The sequence below is a fragment of the Aedes aegypti genome, chromosome 2 (genome assembly GCF_002204515.2).
Source record: "Aedes aegypti strain LVP_AGWG chromosome 2, AaegL5.0 Primary Assembly, whole genome shotgun sequence".
Taxonomy (NCBI): Eukaryota; Metazoa; Arthropoda; class Insecta; order Diptera; family Culicidae; genus Aedes; species Aedes aegypti.
Genome location: NC_035108.1, coordinates 442,791,945 through 442,814,073, shown reverse-complemented (window position 1 = coordinate 442,814,073; position 22,129 = coordinate 442,791,945). Strand labels below are relative to the sequence as shown.

General features: G+C 36.4%; 1 protein-coding gene and 1 pseudogene across 1 annotated transcript in view; one reads left to right on the top strand and one right to left on the bottom strand.

Annotated features, from left to right (window-relative positions):
- Window positions 1-6,356: 6,356 nt before the first annotated feature.
- Window positions 6,357-7,036, bottom strand: LOC5572068 (annotated as a pseudogene).
- A 2,672-nt stretch (window positions 7,037-9,708) lies between these two features.
- LOC5572067 (gamma-butyrobetaine dioxygenase) overlaps window positions 9,709-22,129 on the top strand; it is a 36,462-nt gene continuing 24,041 nt past the window's right edge. The window contains exon 1 of the mRNA XM_001653784.2: window positions 9,709-10,672. Coding sequence (XP_001653834.1) covers window positions 9,912-10,672 — 761 coding nt within the window. The 5' untranslated portion in view covers window positions 9,709-9,911. The remainder of the gene's footprint in view (window positions 10,673-22,129) is intronic.

Here is a 22,129-nt window from a genome sequence, read left to right as displayed (position 1 = left end):
GCCAAAGCTGGAAGGATACGATGGGCGGGACACGTGAGAATGCCAGACAACAATCCCGCAAAAATGGTTTTCACCTCGAATCCGGCCGGTACAAGACGAAGAGGAGCGCAGGTGGTTTGATCAAGTGGAGCAGGATCTCCGGCGATTAGCTTCTTTTATTTACTGGTTTGAGACCGTCACGAACTTATGAAAGATTTGTACTGCTAAAAAACATCAATTTTCACACTATGCACCAATACACGAGTTCATTATTTAACATTTGAGCGGTGTAATGTTATTGATGTGACCATGGAAACGAGTGAATTCGACACCGCTCAAACGTCAAATTCGTGAACACGTGCATTTGTCCATGGACCTATGCACGAGTTCACCAATTTGACGTTTGAGCGGTGCCGTATTCACTCGTTGCCATGGCCACATAAATAACACGGCACCGCTCAAACGTCAAATAATGAACGCGTGCATTGATCCATTGGTTGCATGGCAATTTTGACGTATTATGGTGGACATTGTGTGTTATTATTTGCTTGATTCAATTCAACACCGATAGAATTGGTCGATGGAAAAAAAAGCATGAGCGGAAACTCTTGCTCTCCAAACAAATATTCCAGTTGAATGTTAGGTCCTTGAATGATTCACTTAGATTGGTTGCTTTAGTGGGTTCCGAAGCCAGTTTGAGGTTGAGGTATTTGTCCATGAAGTCCGCGAACTCCATGCTCTTTTGTTTGCTCATATCGATGTTGAAGCTGCCTGTCACGATGATTGGCATGGTCTCCTTTTGATACTCGAAGAAGTTCTACGCCATAAAGAACTACTTCTGCTTCGTCGTGGTATCCGGGAAAATGTGCCTCTACATCTGTCAGTAGTGCCCGACAATTCATTAGTGATCTCGACAGCGCAGATATCAGCATAATCATCTGACAAGCCCATAACAGATGCAAATATTAATGCAACCTGCAGGGAATCAATGGTGTTTGTCGTAACTATTGTCGAATTGTGTGTTATGAAGTTTTTATTTTTGTGTTAAAGAATGTTTATTTCCATGAAAATAATGTAAAATTTAAAAATCATGTACGGTGTAGTATTCACAAACATCCATAAATTTCTAGTTCTAAACAAGGATTTGATCGTGGTATCAACCTGAAAGTTTGTAAGGATGCTTAAACTATGAGCCCGAATTTCATCTTCTAAACTCGTACCAATTAGCTCATACGATTGAAATAATTAAATTTCTGTTAGATATCCAAGATTTTCTTAGGAAATTGCCTTGGCGTTTTCATTGCAATACTTGAAATTACCAATTCATTATTTCTTTACATATTGCATTATTAAGAATTTTGCAAGCATATTTGAATTCAGGGAGCTCATATTTATTAGGTAGAGTCGTTTCAAAATATAACAATAAAAGGGGATTCCCCGATTTTTTATTTAGGAGATGATTTTTAGCACTAAAAACACATTAGTTAGAAAATTTTGGCACATGAGCCAAAGAGGCTGATTTTCGTACATGTTTTCCTGCGTTCAGTTGTCTGGCATTTTCAACATTATTAAAAACAGACAAGAAAAGCCATGAAAAATGATCAATTTTACCCGAAATTACGGTACACTACCCGTCATAAATACGGACTCACTAAAATAAGTATTGCAACACTCAGCTGAATATTGAATCACCCTGAAAAGTTTAGCATCACCTCAAAACAGGTAATTTCACATTGCTATATCTCGAGATCCTTACGACTTGCAAAGAAGCGATCTTCAGCAAAGTTGTTCAGGGGATCAAGGACATCCGGAAAGGGAACAGTTTAGTTCGCGATTTTGCCTCTAGGTGGCGCTAGTGAGCATGTAAAATTGAGCATTTTAAACTAGTTCTAGCTTGTGATCCATAAAAGATAGGAAGTTCGGGTCTTCGGCAAAGTTGCTCAGGGGTTCAATATGAAATCAATCAGACCTGGATCACTTATACATAAAGTGAATCAAACTTGAAACATTTGAAAATGAAGTGAATCAGCTGAAATCATTTGAACATCAATGGATCAAACCTAAAACAGTCGAATATGAGTGAATCAGATGAGAAACACTAGGATATGGAGCAAACAGAATCACTTGAATATGAAAGGAATCAATTCTGATTCACTTAATAATAAAGTGAATCTGACGTGAAACACTTGCGGGTATGAAGAGAACTAAACTTGAATCTATTGAATATAAAATTAATTAATCCTGAGTCACTTGAACATGGAGTGAATTTGACATGATTTTGTTTACTCCATATTCAAGTCAAACCTGAATTTCTTGAATATAGAGTGAATCAACCCCGAAAGACATGAATATAAAAAGAATCAGACATCAATCAGTTATATATGAAGTCAATCAAATTTGAACCATGAAAAGATTCTGACTTGAATAATTTGAATATTATGAATATGAGTCCTGACTGAGTCACTCGCACATGGAGTATGTCATGCCACAATCACTAGAATATGAATCAGATATGATACACTTGAATATACATTTGATCAGACCTGCATCACTTTAATTTAATATGATTCCGTCCCTAATCACTTCAACTTCCAAATGCCAAAGGATTTCTGAACAGCATTCTGGAAATTCTATCTCATCAAATACATAATGTTTAGGTACAGTCATCCCTCCAGAGTAAACTGTTTCCTGGATGCCCTTGACTTTCCGAACAACTTTGCCGAAGACTCAAACTTTCTATCTCATCTGACTCAAAAAATTGAATTTGTTTCATATATTTAATTAAATATGCGTACTAGTGCAACCTAGTGGCAAAATTAGGAACCAAAAAAAATGATATTTGGATGTCCTTTACTTTATTTCTGTTCTTTACTTGCCGAAGACTCAAACTTTCTATCTCTTGTGGATCACAAGCTAGAACTAGTTCAAAATGCTCAGTTTTACATGCTCACTAGCGCCACCTAGCGGCAAAATCTCAAACCAAACTATCTGTCTTCCGGATGTCCTTGATCTACTGAACAACTTTGCCGAAGACCCGAACTTTCTATCTCTTGTGGATCACAAGCTAGAACTTGTTTAAAACGCTCAAAATTACATGCTCACTAGCGCCACCTAGCGGCAAAATCTCAAACCAAACTATCTGTCTTCCGGATGTCCTTGAACTTCTGAACAACTTTGCCGAAGACTCAAACTTTCTATCTCTTGTGGATCATAAGCTAGAACTAGTTTGAAATGCTCAATTTTGCATGCTCACTAGCGCCACCTAGCGGCGAAATCTACAACCTAACTATTTGTCTTCCGGAAGTACTTGGCCTTCTGAACAACTTCGCCTAAGACTCGAACTTTCTATCTCTTATGGATCACAAGCTAGAACTAGTTTAAAATGCTCGGCTTTACATGCCCACTAGCGCCACCTAGCGGCAAAATCGCGAACCAAACTGTTCCCTTTCCGGATGTCCTTGATCCCCTGAACAACTTTGCTGAAGATCGCTTCTTTGCCAGTCATAAGGATCTCGAGATATAGCAATGTGAATTAACCTGTTTTGAGGTGATGCTAAACTTTTTGGGGGTGATGCTAAACTTTTTTTCACTAATCATAATCATTGCAATGTTATGTTTTAATAATGAATCATTAATCATAATCATAAAGATCGCTAATTTTATTCAGTAGTCATAATCTTAATCATAAGTCAAACATTTAATCAATCATCAATCAATCATTGAACAAAATTTTACAAATTTTACAAATTTTACAACATTGCCTTCTAATGTATAAATAAATTTTGCATTTCTTATATCTTGTGACACAAACAATGAAAGTTTATGCTCAAGGAACGTCCAAATCCAACCAAGTACAGCATGGCTTTGCTTTGTATCCGAAGACGTTATCACAAGATTTAAAAAGACCCTTAAGTATATCCTCCACGTAAGACGGTGCATTTCTTAGTTGTATATGGTCCGAATCCGAAGACGTGGTTGAAAGCTTGTGAGTGGTACCATTCTACATGAAGAATTGCTGTTTATAGGGGCAGATCATAAAATTTCGACCTAGCACTAGTTTTTTGGCCGTTCATAAGATTGTTGTATACTTTGTATGAATACCCGAAAATTGGCACAATATTGTGGCATTTCTGTCAATAGCTCCTCGCTGTTTTTGTTCACGTTTGATGTTTGCAATCTAACATCGCCTGCAGAAATCCACTGAATGTAGCAGAGCGTTAAGTTGATCTTGATTAAACATTCGATGATTATAAAACGATAAACCATGCTTAAAGTTTTTCAATTTGAATTGTTCTCTTCAATAATGAGTAAAGCCATTTATTTTCATGTTTATGACTCATTCGTTGCATACGTCAAGGCGTGTAAGTAGCATCAATTCATTACGTAGCGCTAAAAATTGAGTTTTTTTTTAACCCTGGGGGAAAGCCCTCCCCTCTTCGTAATGCTTTTCAAAATTTTGTTTGAGTCGCACCGTATGAGCTTACCCTTTCCCCTTTCGAGCATTAGTGATTTGTGGACGGAGCCTTAGGAAGATTATTTAATTATTATTTTTATTAATAATCATTGATTAATGGTTAATCATTCAAAAGCTAATGATTAAATGCCCCAGAGTATGCTCTAAACGCCTTGAAGTATGCAACAAACAAGTTATATACATAATGATGAATTTTTCCCTTGATTAGCAATAAATCTGATATAAAATCTTTTGAACTTCGTTACAGCAAATTTTTAATCGCAAACCGTTTTTACTGAAATTTAGATTCAAATCAAGGAAGAAATTTCTTTAAATATTGTTTAAAAAATATGTTTCAAGTTTTTCATAAAGATCTCGTTAGGAAATTCCTAGCGAATGTTCAAACTGATTTCGCCCAATATATATCCAAGAATTGGGATGTTGATCGATGAAATATTTGCAGTGTTTTGTAACCTATTCGAAAGATCACATTTTCTGAGTGTATCAAGTATATCAAAAAGATTTCAATCAGTAGACTTAAAGACATTTCAATTTAAACAATGATAGCTCGCTCGAAATTGAATTTTCTGGGGGTGATTCGAAAGGGATTTCCATACTAATATCGAACCCGTTATTAAAATAGTTTCAGGGTACGGAGAATTTTGAAATTTTTATATATGTAGATTCAGAAAATCCAAAAAACTGGATACTCCTAAACAAGCCAATTCTTCGGAAAAATCTAATATCTAATACTTCAATAATTCACTTGATAATGAATTCAAATGCTTGGTTTGCAAAATTCATAAAGTTTAATGTATAGAAAGCTAGGTTTCAGAACTTTCTTTTTGGGGAAACTTTTGGAGTATGAATAAACAACTTATTAAATTTTAACATTTCGCTTTTCAAAAGGATTACTAAAAATCACTAGAAAGGCGAGTAAATACTATTAAACATTTAAATGTTTAATAATAATATATCACAAGATTAGCAGTATATTTGAGTTAACCGGGGTTCGCTCGCCTTACTAATGATTTTTTCAACACCAATATGTTGAATACTTTCCCCGGGAAATCGAGAATCCTTAACAACCCAGCATATGTTCAAGTTTATCAATAACGCTTGAAACTTCCGTTTAAAACTTCATAATTTATGAAGTTGGATGTGTTGCAAGCTACGCTTCACAGAGCCAATATATTGACCACTATTTCCAGGATACTGGCTCTTGAAGCAGAGCAATGGACCATTTCCGTGAATTTTTTTCATTGGCTTATATGCTTTCTGGGGGTTAGATCTGACGGAAATGGTCTATTGAATCGTAATTTACGAATCGATACCCACAGTTTCAAAGATAAACATAAATCCTGATATTTACGGAATTTTGTTAGAAGACGACTGAAAAACATAATTTTGAAAAACTACCGTAAAACTAAACATTACATAAACTTCGCATCCCAAGTAACAATTTTAGCGCTATAAGCCAAGATTATTTGCTTTGTGCTGTATAACAGTTGAATTAAAGCAGCAAACGCAGCAAAAATTGAAAGCCGTCAAAAATTGAACTATTAGCGTTAATACAGCTGTATCGCAAACGATTTGCAGCTACAAATATTAGCTGAATAAACTTCGTCAGTTATCGCTTTTGCTGCTTTAACTAAGCTGTAACTCAACACCGTAAAAAGTAGCAACCCAACGATGTGAAATAAAAGTCCCCATCGTTATTCCGGCTGCTTCTATACAATATGATTTGTTATGCTGCTCAATATATAATTAAGAAGCGCTTTATCGTTAGTTATACAGCGAATATACAGCTGTGAGCTGTAAAACAACAACTTGTGACGCATCTATTGCAGTTCTATTAACCTCATACTTAATTTTCTAAGAATCAATTCAGGAGCAGTGACCATCATTTAACAGAAAAACGAAATTTCCTAGATTTTCACATTTTATTTCTCGCTAATTATGTTATTTACTCTCCGAACAAAATTAGCAGCTTTTCACTGTATGCCAGCATCCGTCTGCCAATCTATGCCTAATTGCTATCTTCCACAAGCCGAAACCACCCTCCAATCCTGCCAAAATTATTCTCCGCGGATCGCGCTTCTATAATGAACTGTGGATAGGTTCCGCTTCTCACTGCCCTGCTTCCAGGGTGACTTCGTTTAATGGTACTTGTAGTTCCTGTGGTGCTTCCGTTTGCCGCAGTTGATGGCATAGAAAAACACCATTCCGCCGACGATGGCCTGAAAGAACGGGGCAATTCCCGGCCGCTTGGGTTTCCAGTATTTCTGTTGCCATCTCCAAAATGCACGGCTCACGGCTCCAGCGGCAGCCTTGGGTTCTTGTCACGGCGGCCAAACCAAGCACCCAATTCGAACAACTTCACCTGGCGTATCCGGCTTGCCGTAGTAACGGACAGGATCGTAAAGTCCGTGGATCTTCGGGTTGTACTCCGCCGGATAATTACCGAAAATCATCGCGCACTCTTTTCAGCAGCAGTTTTACTCGATCGCAAATTTACACAGTCTGTTCGATGTAAACATTGCGTTTGACGTTTCACACCCTTTTACAGCCTGATGAAGTGGTGTAAGCGTGGCTATAACATCTTTTACCGTCATTATAGAATATTATATGAACCGTTTTCGATGAAGAACAAAACGGTATGTTTTCTTTGCCTTTGATATATACTGTGGTGGCAGCAAGGACAACGTCAAGACTTGTGGATGCAGAGATCGTGAGTTCGATTCCAGGCGGTGGCAGATACTTTAATTGTGTAACGTTGGGAACATTAATTTCAGATACTTATGATATAAATTGTGGAAGCTGTGAAACAGCTTGGAAATAATATTTAATCGATAATACAGCGAAGCTGTATAAAAATTATTCAACAGTTGCGACATAATTGAGAAAGCGTCTTTCGAAGATGTTACACAGCTTACATGTCGTATAACTGTCGAGTTAGAGCAATAATCGGTATGAATAAGAGCTGCCAACACAGCTTAAAAATAGCTGAGTAGATTCGCCAGATTTGTTGGTAAAAGGATAGCATAGAAGCTTTCGTTCGTATGTACAGCGCCTTTACTCAGCATGAAGCCGTATAAAGAGGGCTTAGAGAATGTTTACATTTGCACTAAATGTTAGTTGGGATATGGATTAAATAGGAAACAATATGCGAAATTTGCGATGAAATTACACGTCTTCTCGGTGAGAATCGAACTCACGACTCCCTGTTCACCAGATAGGGCGCGTTATCCCTACATCACGAGAGGACTCACGGACGCAGATGTTAACCTGAATTCGATTTCAACTCAGTAATCACACACTACTTGCCAACGACTTGTTGGACGAGATTTGTATAGTGCAAGCTCAGATTTATTTCAATTTCTTTATTTCTTTATTTGGAGCACACAATGGGTCGTGACGTTTTCAATATAAATACGATAAATGATAATTTAAAAAAAAAACTATTGTTTTGAAATTGAAAATTTTGATCAAATTTGACATTAGGCATATAAGGGTTAATCATAATCATTAATCATAATCACTAATCATACTGAGTTTAATCAATAATTATAATCATTAATCATCTAAAATTGTAATTTAATCATTAATCATAATCATTAATCATACTCTGGCTTAAAAATCAATCACAATCATTAATCATGACTTGAAAATTTTTAATCAATAATCATAATCATTAACCATGATAAAAATGAATATAATCATTAATCACGTAATCAATCATTGCGACCCGTTAATCATTAACGCTCTGCCGTAAATCCCGTCTGAAGTTCTGATACTCATCGACATTCCAGGTGGCATGGCAGCACAAAAACCCTCATGGAACCACGAACTACTGTCGGTGCCGGTATGACAACATTTCTATGGTGATCGAAGGCAATGGAAGTTCTACGATCTACGGAGTAGATTCACTTTTCATCAAGCTGATGAAAGAAAAATGCCTAAGACACATGGATGGCGGAGGAGTTGGGAGAAATTATAGGACTGGTGTTGGAACTGTATTTTGATATTTTCTATAAACCATCGCATGGCACTTCAGGGTAGATAAAGTGAGTTTTAGAAAACCAAATATTTTTCAATAATAAACAATTAAACAAAAATAACCTACACGAACCTATTACTTATTATATTGTATGATAGTGAAAGAACAGTACAGTAAGCGGTTAAAGTACCATAAAAAACCGTGAATCAATCATTACACATACAGTATTTTTTTATTCCAATTTTATAGTTATACAGTTTTCAAACTGTTTGCATAACAGTGATTTGTACAAAAAATGGATAATATATCTAACGTTTGGTAAACTGTAAACGAAAAATTTTGTTCGCGAAAATCGTCGGTTTCAAATGGTTACATAACTTAACCGCCTATTCCTCATATTGTTATTTTCTCAGTTACCATCTATCAAACTGTAAACAACATTTGCGGTAGGGTAGATTTATTGTTATTTTCGATACTGTACGAAATTGTTCACATATTGTGGCAAATTGTTATGGACAAAACGGGAAACGGTACTAGTATGGTTCATGATTATGCGGGCAAGAATCTCGAAAATCTATCCAGGCGTTAGTCTTTTATTAACAGTCAAAATCTAACCACTTTCCGTGACGCGAGCGATTTTCGTTTTTCGAAATTGTACCCCAGTATGTTGCCGTAAGACATTATCCAACGTCAAAAAAACGTTTGAAGCTACAACAAAAAATAAATAATAATTCAGTTATTATCATATGTTATTATTGTTATGATCGCAAGTGAAAATGGACTTTGGATGACCTATGAATAAGGAACCAAAGTCCAAAGTTCCAAAAAGAAGCAATGTTTACATTTCTCAAATAGCCACTTTTTGTCTAGTCATCTCTCTTTCCCCAACAGCATCATCGACCTAAGAATTCGGTCATCAACCATGACGCCTCAAACACATTCTTTCTGCTTGCTTACATTTCGTTTAAAACGCGCTTCCCGAGTTGAGGTGGATGGCAAACTAATAGTAAAATTATGAGAAAATTTACTATTTGAATTGGATTTCAAACTTTATTATTCATCGAACTATCAATTAAAATGTTTACCTTTTTTGCCTTAAACAAGCCAATCGAAAATTTTGCGGTTCAATTATTTCGTTCTAATTGTAAAACTTGCCGTTGTTTTGAGATTTTTTTCTACGCGGGTTCGGTACCGGTTTTAGATTGTCGCCAGCTATCGCGCCGACGGTCGCGACCTAACACGCGGCCGTGTAATTGTTTGCGTAGATAGCAGCGAAAGTAGACACTGTTGGTTCCTAGTTGTCTCATTGCTACCGGCATAATCAGTATTACTTGAACCTCACCTCAGAACAGTACGAGTTTTGCCATTCGAACTGTGGAAAGCAACGAGAATACTAATAACTCCTTTTTAAGTTCAAAGTCCATTACGCTGTCGAATCGTTCAATTCGCGGTCGACCAACGCATTCTAATTTTAGAAATATGGCACTTCGATCACTCGCGAAGACTAGGTTTCTGCATCACTTGCGAGGGTACACTGCATCCGCTATCAAATCTGAACCGTTATCTGCGGCACTGATAACGCCTTCACCAGGTCATTGCCAGCAGCAACACTTTCGCACTATTCACCAAGGAAAGCATTTGCGAAAGGCGGTCAGTGTCAGTGTCAGTGAGCCTATCGGGAACTCTTCCAGAACGATTAGGTCGGTCGCTTATCTTGATCAGAAAGGTGATAAGTTGTTGGTGGTGGAGTTGGTCAATGGTCAACGGTACGAGTTCCCGCTGGTTTGGCTACGCGATAACTGCCAATGTTCGGAGTGCTTTCATCCGGGATCGCACAGTCGAATCCTGAACTGGGAGTTGTTCGACGTGGATGGTGTGGAGTTGAAGAGGTGTTCAGTGAGTGATGATGGAGGACGAGTGCAGTTATTATGGAGCGATGGGCATAGGTCAGAGTTCACCAGTGATTGGTTGCTCGACAGGAACTTCACTGGAGAGAACACCAAGGAATATTTGGACGAGTGGTACAGACCTCCGCCTCAATTGTGGCGAAAGGAGGAATTCAGTGGAATTATGAAGAATTTCGAGTTCAAAGATGTTATCAATAGTGATGATGCGTTGCGCGGGTGGATCGAAGCGTTGATACGGTATGGTACCGTGATGATCAAGAATGCACCGTTGACGGAGCAGGAGTGCCGGCGATTGGCAGAACGCGTTGGATTTATACGCAAGACGCATTACGGGTAAGGTTCGAATATTTTTGAGAGTTTATGTATGCTCATTAACGCGCAGCTATTCAGCAAGACCAAGCTGAGGGTCGTGGGTTCGAATCCCACCGGTCGAGGATCTTTTCGGGTTGGAAATTTTCTCGACTTCCTAGGGCATAGAGTATATTCGTACCTGCCACATGCAAAAATGGTCATTGGCATAGAAAGCTCTCAGTTAATAACTGTGGAAGTGCTCATAAGAACACTAAGCTGAGAAGCAGGCTCTGTTCCAGTGGGGACGTAATGCCAGAAAAGAAGAAGAAGTATGCTCATTTTGAGTGGATCGTTCATTACCGTTGATGGAGGCGATACTGGGTCAAAGGGGTGAGAATAGTTCAAAACATAATTTGAAATATCTAAGCAAATATTTGAAGCATTATATCAATGCTTATTTAACCCAATCCCAATGTCATCCGCACGATAGTGTCAGTTTTCAAAAGTTTCGATTATTTTCTCAACATTCCCAAATGCATTTCCGATGAACGTATTCTCTTGCTGTAATAAGTTTTTCAAGTCAAATTTATCCTTTAATACCCAACTCCATCTTTTGAGGGGGTACCGTTTGAAATTTTGTGTATTTCTTCGTGGTTCGGATATCAAAATAATTTTATTTTTGGCTAAATCCTTGGACCATAACACGCATAGGGTAAGTGTTCCCTTAGTTGTGTGTGTTCCTATAGTTGCGGTAGTGCTGTTTTCACTGATTTGATTACATTATCCACAAAACCGACACTGCTAATCGACGTATTGGCTTATTGATACACTTCTTCTTCTTCTTCTCGGCATTAACGTCCCCACTGGGATAGAGCCGGCTACTCAGCTTAGTGTTCTTTATCAGCACTTCCACAGTTATTTACTGAGAGCTTTCTTTGCCTAAATTGCCATTGAGTGATTCCAAGCAACAGCACCAAAATTTGGTAAATTTTTTAATTCATTTTTTTCTATTGAGCTGAAACTTTGCACAGTTTTCCAGTTCCATCTAAATCGTCATTTTCCGATATCAAATCTTCAAGTTGAGTCACGACTAACTTTTCAAAAGGGTGTATGTGAAAATGGTTCAAAAATATTCAAAAAGCTGCACAGCAAAAACGGTTCGTTCGATTGTTAGACAACTAAAGAAAAAAAGTTAGACAACTAAATAAAGATTCCAAAAAAAATACACACAGTAAAAAAATTTTTTTTTGCATTAAAAAACATAATTTTTGACACAAAAACTCAAATATCTCAAAACCCTATCGGAATACCAACGTAATTTTTTGAGAAAAAACGGTCCATTATATTAGCTATCTACCATAAAAATTTGGTGATGGTAAGCCAATAAACAAAAAAGTTATGACATTTCAAACATGTCACAATTTTCACATTTAGTAGAAAAAAAAAATTTTTTTTTTCGGTGTAAATTATTATGGGAACCGCAGTTTGTTGCTGATTTTATTGTTAAGGGCCTTGCGTGAATTAAACAAGTCGTTTTCATGTATTCATTAGTATTATGTATATTATATGTATAAATATTATGTGTATGTATAAATATTATATGTATATGTATATATGTATAAATTAAAATGAAAAGCGGGATTGCTCTGTTTTAATAAAGTTGTGAGGAATTAAACTTTCTAATTTCAAGCAAAAAAATGACACAAACTCATCTACAGGTTTTACAATAGTTTCTAGGTCACACCTATCCGTGGTCACCCATTGCTCAAATGATAACTGATCAATATAATTTTCTTCAAACTCAGCGAATAAAGTATTTTCCAATGATGAAGAATCTGGACAATCCGAACAAGATCGTAGATAGCAATTTGATGTTGTATTTTCACACAAAAGACTATCAGTTAACATTTTAATATCCTTTGATAAATTGATTCTTTTCAAACTATGTAAGATTAGGTTAATATTTTCGTGTGTTGTGCACACACAAACATTATGTGTTCCTGAATTGGATAGAAGCTTGCATTGCCTTGCACGAAGGCTTGCAAAGAGGAAAAACCTACCTTAATATTTTCGTTAATTTCCTTGAAGCGTGTATACGCTTCTTTCAAAGTAGTCATCATTAATCGTTTTTGGATTGCTTGACGCTTTCCATCTTTTTTTACAGATACATAATCTTTTTGGCCAGGCATAGCTCTACTTACTTCATCGTCTTCAAAATATTGAATTATTTTTTCTTTTGTCTCATCTGTTAATGAAGTACTCGACCTAGCATTTTTGGTTGCAAGACAGTTATTTTTGAATTGTTTTGCCTCTTTTGCTGTATTTCTATTGGTTTTGAACTCATCAATGGCGTCTTGAATAGACCACGAGCTTGGCAGCATCGACAAAATCAATAATTTTTCTTTCCTTGTCGTGGCTAGATTCGACAACCTTTCCTTCATATTCATAATTACCTCATCGTAGTCTGTATTTTCCACATCCTCAGGTCCTAATTTGAAGAGGTTTCTTCGTACAGCTTCGTTGATTTCACGGTATTTTTTCTCGGGATAATTGACGTAACCCATCTTCGTCCATTTAATCGGAGTCACTTTTATTCCAGCTATCCCTTCGTTGAAGCGTTCGATGTTGACCTTCTGGATGCACTCATCTTCTGATTGATTTGTTGAAACAGATGTCGCTGATGGTACCGTGGCAAGACTATCTGCACTTGGTACTTCTGGTAACTCCTCAGTTGTTGTCGGTGCATCTAGTAATTCCTCAGTTGTTGTTGTTTTCGAACTTCCTGCAACCTGATCCACCGATGATGTACAGATTGCCCGTTTGTCAACGTTTAAACGGCAGGACGTACAAATGCGTAAATTTGTATTCAATGTAGACATTGGAGCATAACCAGCCGCTTTCAGTTTATCTATGGTGCTTTCGGTGAGATTTCGTAGCTCTTTCGAACACTTTTTTTCTGCAAACGGCCTGCAACAGTTGAGAAAGCGACTACTCATATTGCTCGTTAGATTTTAATAAACAAAATCACTTTTAAGTTTTTACTGACTAGTTTGGTGTCGTTTGCTTGACTGAAGAAAAATTTTACAATTAAATCTTTTATAACCATAGTGGTAGTATATTTTTAGCTTTTTCGTGAGTATGTTCATGGTATGTACCTATCATGTTTTTGATGTTGTTGAAGTTACTCGCTTTCTCCCAAATATGATTAACAAAGTCTATTCTCTACCAAGGCGGGTCTATACCCAGGTGTAATCAGATTTTAACTTTGTGGAGAAAACCAGCGCCGAGAAAACCGACCTGTTTTACGTATACTAGATCATCTGGGTATAGACCCGCCTTGTTCTCTACGAGGTAAACTTTTTGCAGGTAAACCAGTCGTATACCTGTATAGAAAACTTTTTTTGTAGCTTTTGTCTTCAATATTAGATTTCTTATAGGTTTCTTTTATCAAAAGGTTTCAACACTATTGAGAGAACTTTTCTTCAGTTACGTACCATAAAAAATATGACACTATCAAGACTTTAGATCACAACACTGGATCGCGTCTAACTTTCTAATAGATGCTATAATAGTTATGAATAATTAAATAAAATATCATGAAAACAACTTGTTAACCTCATGTGGTACCCTTAACAAAAAATTCAGTAACAAACTGCGGTCCTAAAAAAATTAACAATGAAAAAAAAAAAAAAAAATCACTAAGTGTCAAATTTGTGAAATATTTGAAATGTCATAACTTTTTTTGTTTATTGGCTTACCATCACCAAATTTTTATGGTAGATAGCTAATATAATGGACCGTTTTCCCTCAAAAAATTACGTTGGTATTCCGATAGGGTTTTGAGATATTTGAGTTTTTGTGACAAAAATGATGTTTTTTAATGCAAAAAAATTTTTTTTTTACTGTGTATTTTTTTTTTGGAATCTTTATTTAGTTGTCTAACTTTGTTTCTTTAGTTGTCTAACAATCGAACGAACCGTTTTTGCTGTGCAGCTTTTTGAATATTTTTGAACCATTTTCACATACACCCTTTTGAAAAGTTAGTCGTGACTCAACTTGAAGATTTGATATCGGAAAATGACGATTTAGATGGAACTGAAAAAATGTGCAAAGTTTCAGATATTTTTGAAATGGTCGATCAGAATCGACTTGCATGCCTCCGTGGAATCCCTCCATTTTCGCATTCGTATATCGTGTGGCAGGTACAATTATACTCTATGCCCAGGGAAGTCAAGAAAATTTCCATTACGAAAAGATCCTGGACCCAGTGCCGTAGCGTGCGGTTGGCCAGGTTGGCATCCGCCAAGGGCGCAAGCGATCAGGGGGGCGCCAAAATGCGTGGTGCTTTGGTCAATGTTTTGGAAATACATATAAAATAAGGGCATCTTTAAATTCGATGTTTGAAAACATAAACATTATAAGTTCTGAAAGAAATTTCGAATTATAACAATCGATTATAGCAAAATAAATTGTAAGCATCCTACAAGATATTGAAGGATGCTTTAATTGAAAGGAAATTTCAAATAAATCATTTCAAAATTATTAAAGATTTTTGTGCGCTTCTTGGCCTTGCGTTTAGCGGCGTCAGTCGTCTAGGCGTATTGTGCCACGGGGTGTGGGTTCGATTCCCGCTCCAGTCGGAGAAAAATTGATCGCAGGGCTACTGGGTGTTTCGTGTTGTCCGTTGCCTAATGTTAGTGATCGTTCAGTCTATGCAGCCTATGTGCTGAAGACGGTGTTAATTGTCTTTTTTTTAATAGTTCTTCATGACAATTATTTGTAAATCAGTTTACGCATTGTGCCTGTGTCAAAAACTAGTGTGTAGAAAACGGGCAAATCGAAGCTAATACAGCGGACGTCACAGAAATCTTGCCTAGTATTTCACACAATCCTCAAGACGCAATTCACATTGAAAGTCATGTCAAATAATCCATAACCCTGATAAAAATAATAAATTTGAACAGGATGCTTTAGTATTGCATGGAACTTGTACAAAATTCTCATAGAGTCTTATTCAAAATTTAGATGAAATACTGAGCACAATTATAAAATTCGCAGAGAATTGTTTAATATTGAAAGAACATAAAGTTGGTTATTATTCGTAACAATAATCATTTCTCCAAACAAATGCTTCAAACTGACTGATAACAGCTCGAATTTATAAATTATTTATAAATTTATAATAAGAATTTTCTAAAAATCAGAACAAAATTCTCTAATATTTTAAAAAGGTTTAACTGATTAGCTTCAAAACTTCAATTCCATGCTTCTATTTTTAATAAAATATTTAGATGATAATTTTGTGAAATTTCTTTATAGTAGAATCCCCCTATTTGCTTTGAGTATTTCATAAAATATAAAACTTCATCTATTTTTTACACAAATTCTTTGAACAACTTTCATAAAAATCAAAATTTTGGAATTAATTTATTTATTGTTCATTCTTCAAGAAATTGAAATTCATTGAAAATTTTCGGGTTGTTTTTTTTTCATGTCAACAAAATGTCGATAATAAACTACATTAAGGGGGCAGGATCCGTCATTGATTTCGGAATTTTCAGAAGCAGTTTTTTCGTTCAACATCAAGAATATTTACAGGAAAATGTGTTCACTGTATTCTATTCTCCAACCGCAACACAGTGAACAAATTTTAATCGAATAATTTTCTGTTGTGAACAGAAAAACTGCTTTTGAAGTGTCGATGATGACGATGATTACGATGACGGAGCGTTGAACGTTAAGAGATTTATTGAACATTTTAATTGGAATATTGACCATATGTATTATACTTATGCAAAATAAATGGTTTGGAAATGTCTACAATAATTTATTTAAGAAAAAGAATTTTACCAAGATTTTAACGATGATAAAAATACAATAGTTGATACGAATTCACTACTGACCATATAAACGGTAATTTTATTAGCTATTTATTAAAGGTTAAGATGTTTTAAAGCTATACTTCAAAACTTTACCGTTTCGAAACTTGATCGATTGGTCATCACTAGCTTAAACGGTTGTCTGGTTCTCTAGATTATCTAATTCTTAGTTAATGCTTAAGCTTTATCATTAAGCCTCCATAGACATTCATATTTTTTTGTTTTTCTGAATTTTTTAACACTAATTTGTACAATGTTCTGCTGAGATGAACATGCCTTCGACAGAGAATCCGTTAAAAAAGAGATAAAGGAAAACATTGTAAACTTTGCTTTGCATAAGGGGCGCTCAAATGGTTGTTGACCACGCTACGGCTCTGCCTGGACCGACCGGGATTCGAACCCAGATACCTTCAGCATGGCTTTGCTTTGTAGCCGCGGACTCTAACCACTCGGCTAAGGAAGACCCCTATTGATACACGAAACAGTTGAAAAGATTGATCACTCTCACACTCACTCTCATTGCTTTAAAACTGATGAAATATCACTAAAATAACTAAAACTTGTCTTAGTTGTACCAATAGTTGCGGTAAAGTGTTCCTATGGACCAATGCACGAGTTCATTATTTGAGTTTTGAGCGGTGCCGTGTTATTTATGTGACCATGGCAACTAGTGAATACGGCAACGCTCAAACGTCAAATTAGTGAACTCGTGCATTCGTCCATAGTGGAGGATCCCATAAGAAAACAACGGATACCGCAACTATAGCAACACGAATTAAAAATATACCGCAGCTAAAGGAACAGTGAACCAATATTGGAGGTATGGACCTTTGCACGGGTTCACTATTTGACGTTTGAGCGGTGCAGTGTTATTTATGTGACCATGGAAACAAGTGAATTCGGCACCGCTCAAACGTCAAATTAGTGAACTCGTGCATAGGTCCATTATTTTTCACTGACATGCCGTGGATTACTGCGATGAAATATTTTTTCTCATTAAGTTAATAGTCGTTACCAGTGTTGGGAATGCTTGAATTTCGCGAAAATCACGTGTCTCTTTCAATATGGATTTCTGCACAAAAATCATCCTCTCTCTTTCACTCTAACATGAAATTTGTAAACAACAAGGCCAGTAAACGTCAAAATCCTATGCAAAATGAAAACAGCGCAGAGCCCCATGGACCGATGCACGAGTTCATTATGTGACGTTTGAGCGGTGCCGTGTTATTTACGTGACCATGGCAACGAGTGAATTCGGCACCGCTCAAACGTCAAATTAGTGAACTCGTGCATTGGTCCATAGTAGTTCAAAAACGTGAATCTCATCAAGTAGCCTAGGTTGGGTAAATGAATTTCCCAAATTGTTAGTGTCATTGAAGCCTCTAAATGCGGGAAATGCAGCGGGAAATAGAACATTTTTCTACAGTAATTTTGGGTTGCTCTTAGCAACGGGTGTTTTGCAATTTTCAAGACTTTTTGCCTACAGCAGCGATGGGTTTGAATTTCACTGGCTTCGCTGACTGTGATTGGCTTTGTTTGGCTACTGTAGAGTGAATTTCAGATTTTTTCCCAACCCTGGTCGTTACTTCCCGTTACAACATTACCTTGTACTTTAATTGCGCTTCTTGAATTTAGGCGGTTAAATCAATCGTGCTTAGTACCTCGACTATTGGTACATCTACTCTATCAGAAAAGTTTTTTTTTCAACTTTTGAAACATATTTTTTCAATGTTTGAAGATTGAATAACCTACAATAACCTGTGTCTCATTTAATGTGTTATACAAAAATTTGTACATTGTACATTTCCCACATTCAATCTATAACGGAAGAAAAGCCAATAAAATAATTTAAAAAACATTTTTCAGAAAGAAATACAAATACTATTGTTATTTTCTTGTTTTTAATTAATTAGAGAAGACGTGTAACTTTTTCGCAAAACTTCACATCAATTTGTCCATTTAATTGAATTGCAAAGTATATGTAATGTTTAGCTTTTCGGTAGTTGTTATTGTTATTTTGCTTCACATCGCTCATTCTAGATTAAATTCTGAGTGTCCTCCCAAAATTAGAGCTCATTTGGATGAAAACTCAGATTGCACAAGCCCTTCAAAGTTTGTATGGGAATTACAATGAAAAAGGCAAGCAATTAATTCAATTATGTGCCACTGTGCCCTTGAGGATTAGAGTTATGCGGATACTGTTAGATACTTTTGTCAGCTCTAACTTTTCCGAATTACTGACTCGTCTGATTTGATATTATGGTCTTCGGCAAAGTTGTAGCTGACAAGTGTATCTAACAGTATCAGCGTAGTTCCATCCATCAGGGGCACGTGGGAAAACACTGACCGATTCAATGATCTGCTTGCTTTTCCTATAGTAATTCCCATACAGACTTTGAATGCCATATGCAGTTTCAGGTTTCATCCAAACGCGCCTTAATTTTGGGGGACATTCAGATTTTGATTTAGATTGGATGAGTGGCGTGGAGCAAAAACGATTAAAGAGTCTAACTTGGAGGATATTTGTGTAAATTTTGTGTTGAATTTTGACAGTTATTCCAGCTTTTTAGTTTTACGAATAGATAACAAAGATGCATGATACCAATAAATACCAATTTACCATAGTTGTTCAAAAATATTGCATTGCATTATGTTTTGTAGCAGTGTTGTGAAAAACTCAATTTCTCATAACTCACGCTTGATATTGGCGAGTTATCCTGACGTTAGATTTGACGTTAATGTCAATTAATATCAAACGTTGTTTTAACTCTCAGGATTTCAATGTTTCGTTTTAGCCCAATCGCTGAGGAAAAGTAATAAAAAAAATGAGGAAGGGGGGGTTGCTTGATATGCTACGTATTTTCCAAGGGAGGTATCAGCATTTGTGACTAAATGGTACGAGGGGGGAGGGGTGTAAAAAACCAGGGAAAAAATGCTACGTCATTTATGGACGGACTCTAACTGATCTGCTAGTTAATTTGTTAACCTTTATGATGTGGCAGGACGTCATGTTTGTCGCTAAGTGCTCCAAGAGAATAATTAAAACTATCGTTTCATTCAGGACGAAGTTGTGAACTTGTTTCAAGACTCTGAGCTCATGGTTGGTTTGTCTTCAGGCTATTAATGGTGTGCTAGGGTTTAAAATATTGTTTGAAGATTTCATAAGAAATGTTTCGTTCTTTTATATATAGGCTATTCTTTCAACTTGTACTGGTTTCATTACTGTTGGTTGGCAATAATTTAGCTTATATTTTAAAAGAGAAGTTTACATTCTTTAAATCATCAGCAGTCGTTTATAGTTATACTGATATAACAATTATTTGCATTACACTAGCTTAAATTGTTATAAGAGATTTTCCCTTTATTTGATCATAGGCTGTTCTTTAATATTTGATTGCTTTACATACTTATTGGAATTAAAGCTTACAATACGTTCATAGATAGTCTTATTAAAAATTGAACCGAAGGACTTGGTAAACACTTACGTTAAAGAAGCTCATTGTTCCTCCGTTGTGAGAAGAAGAAGCCAGATTTGTGGTTGCTAGAAGTTAATTAATTTACTTAGTACTTAGTAACAGAATTGTTGAGTACACCCTAATGTACATGCGCGCCTCTTTATCAAATCCAGTCTCTTTAATTTGTACACACATAAGGGGGGTCTGTAGCCTTGATGTTACGCTTTCGCTTCATAAGCGGAAGGTCATGGGTTCGATTCCCAGCCCCTCCACGAAAAACCCGTCCAGCCACCAGAAGACGCCTCACGGAGGACCGTGCTTTGGGGAGCACATCCATCCTCCGTCAGTATCAGATGGTGACTGAGACAAACTGACCCTCTTCGCAGGCAGCCACTAATAGCAGAGCTCTCTCCTACCTGCTCGGTGTGAGAGTAAAAGAGTAGGAGAGAGTGAAACTACATGTAAATACACTGATAAAAATCCACACGCTAGATCTGTGTGTTTAAAATTATGGATCGATTCATGAACGTCCATATCGATTTGCTATGATTTTCTTGCAAACTTCGTGTGTGTTACACATTAAATTCCTTTGTTTTGCTTCATGGATTGATTCATCAACCGATAACAGGGATTCCATATTTTTTCCACATAAGTTCCCGAAGCCTTCTCTTCAGATTCGTATGTGTCAACCTATGGGCGCATAGATCATCACTCCAACACGGATTCAGTGTGTTTTGCTTATGGTTATCTTGTGTCATAATCATCATGTTCAAGTTGGTCGATTCATTGATATGCGCAATGAGATTGTTATGATGAAATTCATGAGCTATGCTATCGATTTCTATGTTCAAAGCTTCTAAATTGTTTGTGATCAACCCATGGGATGCATAGTGAACTGAATTGCGGTTGGACCTCGTGTCGAACGACAGTCATCATCATGCTTCCAAAGAGAAGAAGCAAATTTGAAGTTGAAAGTGTTAGATGAAAATTTGTGAATTCGATTTATCTTTTATTAGTGAAGTTGACCGATATACGAGAATTCTACCTTTCTATAAGAAAACATTGATTATAATGTATAGTTTAGTAGAAAAATCGGATTCCACTAACAGATTTTCCTTGCTTTCAGTTTCAAAAAAGTGGAATCCCTGGCTTCCCAAATTATGGATTTGCGGCGTCCCGCTTGTTGCTGGCTCACGGGTTTGAAAAAAAAAATGAAGAGAGCTTGCGACAAGCAGAGGAGCCTCGGATCCATATTTTGGGGAGCAAAAGTTCTTCTACCAAATTTCTTCTTTCAGTTCCATGACATTTATGTTCTATCACACATGACTATCTAAAGCTACTACCTATCGAATTCAATAAGCAAATCAGTTGGTTTTCATGATTTAATGTTTGGAAATTCATGTTTGTTTCACATGACAACCTAATGTCGATACACATGTTATTATACCGTGAAATCAATGATATATGGCTACCACACTCAAATCATGTGGTTTTCCTCATTGCGCAAATCTATAAGTAAAACACACGACCTTGACGTGTAGATTTTTCTCAGTGTATAGATAAGTTGAAAATAGATCTGTATCAATAAAGAAGCTACAGATCAACTGAGTCCGGCACAGTAGTGGCCACGAGCACGGAGTGCCTTTATAAAAAAAAATGATATAAACGGCTGGAAATGGATTAAACCACTTAAAACAGCTTGAAATAGCTCAAACTGAATGCAATGACTTGAAATTACTAAAGTGTTTAAATAGCAAAATTGCAAATAAAATTACTTTAAACGGCTTGAACCGGCTAAAACGACTTAAAATGGTTTAAAATGGATTACAATGGCTTAAAACTTGGTTCAATATAATATAATATGGCTTAGTATGTATGTAAATTCGATTTTAATGGTTCCAATTGGCATTCCATGCTTTGAATTGTCTAAGTATGGTTTAATGTTGTGTGAAACGGCTTCGAATGGTTCAAAATGATTGTATAATATTTCGCGGTATGACGTATCGCAATTAGTACCATTTGACGGTTTGTACCGAGATGTTTCATCTTAACAGTGTAATTCGAAGAAACAAACTGTGTTCAATAAAAAAAAGGAATATCACCGATATAAATGTTATCAGTGATAATGCCAAAAATTACCCATGCAACTTTTAGGAAAAATCTAT